This window comes from Tupaia chinensis, unplaced genomic scaffold (genome assembly GCF_000334495.1).
Source record: "Tupaia chinensis unplaced genomic scaffold, TupChi_1.0 Scaffold000045_1, whole genome shotgun sequence".
Taxonomy (NCBI): domain Eukaryota; kingdom Metazoa; phylum Chordata; class Mammalia; order Scandentia; family Tupaiidae; genus Tupaia; species Tupaia belangeri.
In genome coordinates this window covers 7928072-7930294 of record NW_006159501.1, presented here as the reverse complement: position 1 = coordinate 7930294, position 2223 = coordinate 7928072, and the positions used below count along the sequence as shown (strand labels likewise).

Sequence of the window (2223 nt, the reverse complement as noted above, 5' to 3'; positions counted from 1 at the left end):
CGCGGGGGGCGGGGGAGGGGTGGGGCCGGCAGCGCCGGGACCGACGGCGGGACCTGCGTCAAGCAACCCGTGTCCCTCGGTCCCAGCTGCGCCTCAGGCCGCCCGCGTGTATTCCCGGTGGGGAACTGGCGAGCGGGCGCCGCCGCCGCGCTCTTCCACCACCAGACTGGTGGCATCTCCCCGAGTCCTGCGCAGGGCCAGTTTGTCCCCAGGCCATGGACAGTCAAGACGGAAAGGAACTGCGCTTGGTCTGCGCAGGGTTAGGAGGGACTACTGAGATGTCTCGGCTTGGAGTGAGACTGAGAGTCAAAACGCGAGCAGTTCGCGGAGAGGTGGTGTTCGGGTTGTTACCCTGGTGTTCCCAGCGGTCCGGAGACGCCGTGGTGGGGCGGTAGTGTGGGTGCGCGCACGTTTGAATGGGCAGAACGAATCGGCTTTAGAAGCCGCAGACCCTGCCCTGAAAATACCTGCCAGGTCCAGCAAGTCCCTGCTCTGCAGAGCGAAGACCTCCACGGGGAAAGAAAGACTCAGCAGCTCCTCCGTTTTTATTCTTCTTATTAGTATTTTTAAATAATTATTGGATTTTGTTATTATTTTTAAAGCGAAATTTTAAAAGAATTGTTTCATTTAATTTTATTTATTTTAATTTGACCCAAGAGGGACAGAGTAAGAGAAAGAAAGTGAGAAACCAAGCCACCAGGTCGGGGACTCGAACCACAGTCAGCCATGTGGGCGTCTAATACCTTTAACTGCCATGCCACCTGGTGGCCCCTTACTATTATGGTTATTTTTTAAAAACAGCCCTTCTGAAATCCTTCTTAAAATCTAATGTCAGTCCCAAGTTTGAGTAGTTGAGATTGGGGTTTGACCTTGCGGCCTATTGTAACCTCCCCCCATTGTTTCATCCACCCCATCCTGCATTACCAGATACCAGGGTGAAGGAAAAAAATATGCTCCCAGGTGTCCCAGTCTCACTTACTGTCCCCCATGTCCCCGGGTCAGCCAGGAGCTGCTTACTGGAGTGAGGAGAACGGAAGGGCCTCCCTGACCTCCTCTGCTCCTTAACAGCAGCCAGAACCACCCTGCGGATGGGGGGGCTTTGAAACCAGGTGAAGACCTGCAGGCTTCCCCAGGGGAGATAAGTGCCCTGCAGATAAGCTGGCTGCTTCCTGCAAAAGGGCGTCCTTGGAGCTCTTGACTCTGACTAAGGTCAGAGAGACAAGGGATGGGACACTGGGAAAGTGGTGGATCCCAGAGAGGGCTCATTCCGAGGGAAGGGAGTGGTAGAGTGAGCCTCTGACACATTTCGCCTCCCGTTTCTGTTTGTGTGTGTTTGTGTTGGTTCTGGCCAGTTGACTGAGAAGAGACGCCTGCAAGCATGTCAGAGTTCTGGTTAATTTCTGCTCCTGGAGATAAGGAGAATTTACAAGCCCTGGAGAGGATGAATACCGTGACCTCCAAGTCCAACCTGTCATATAATACCAAATTCGGGATTCCTGACTTCAAGGTAAGACTCCTGGGAGGAGGAAGGAGGTGTGGGTGTGGGACGGGAGGAGGGACACTGAGATTGCTGCCCCAGGAGCCAAGGAGGAGGTGACAGAGCAAAGGGGAGAATGCTAAGGGAAGGCCCGAGGTGGGGATGGGTAGGAGGTGATGGTCTCCACGAGACTCGACGACATAGCCCTCAATTAATCATGGTACCTGTGGCACAGGGGACCAGGTGGGCTGCAGCATCGAATACTTCAGAGGACCCGAGGGTGTTCCACAAGGGAGTGGTCCTTGGGTTCTCAGCTGTTCCCGTTGGGTCCACAATGGCTGACGAGGCAGGCTGTATGGTTTGGGGGTGGGCTTGGGGGGCTTCAGTGTTCATGGTTCTCTTGACCTGGGGGGCAGGGAAGGGAATCCAGAATCCTTTCTGTTCTCCTGGAGGGGACGTAACTGGATAGCTGGACAAGTAGCCAAAGGAGACAGACTAGCAGCCAGATCGGTACAACTCCGTACCTCGGCAAGGTGGACTTTTTTTTTTTTTAATGTTTTGGCATAGGGCTTGTGCGCTCGCTGGAGAGAGACAGAGGGAAAGTGACGTGGGCCATGTGCAATCCCCTCTTCTACACGTTCCCAGGTCTGGGACTCAAACTGGCCAGCCATGTGGGCGTCCAGCGCCTTAGCCACCACACCACCTGCTGGTCCCAAGTGGAGGTTTTTTTTTTTTTTTTTTTGTGG

The 2223-nt window shown here is 54.3% G+C and overlaps 1 protein-coding gene across 2 annotated transcripts in view; it reads left to right on the top strand.

Annotated features, from left to right (window-relative positions):
* Window positions 1-1357: 1357 nt before the first annotated feature.
* Window positions 1358-2223, top strand: part of ATP6V1C2 (ATPase H+ transporting V1 subunit C2) — a 56075-nt gene continuing 55209 nt past the window's right edge. For both annotated transcript variants that reach the window (XM_006140822.3, XM_006140821.3), the window contains exon 1: window positions 1358-1507. In XM_006140822.3, the coding sequence (XP_006140884.1) occupies window positions 1379-1507 (129 nt within the window). In that variant the 5' untranslated portion in view covers window positions 1358-1378. The remainder of the gene's footprint in view (window positions 1508-2223) is intronic.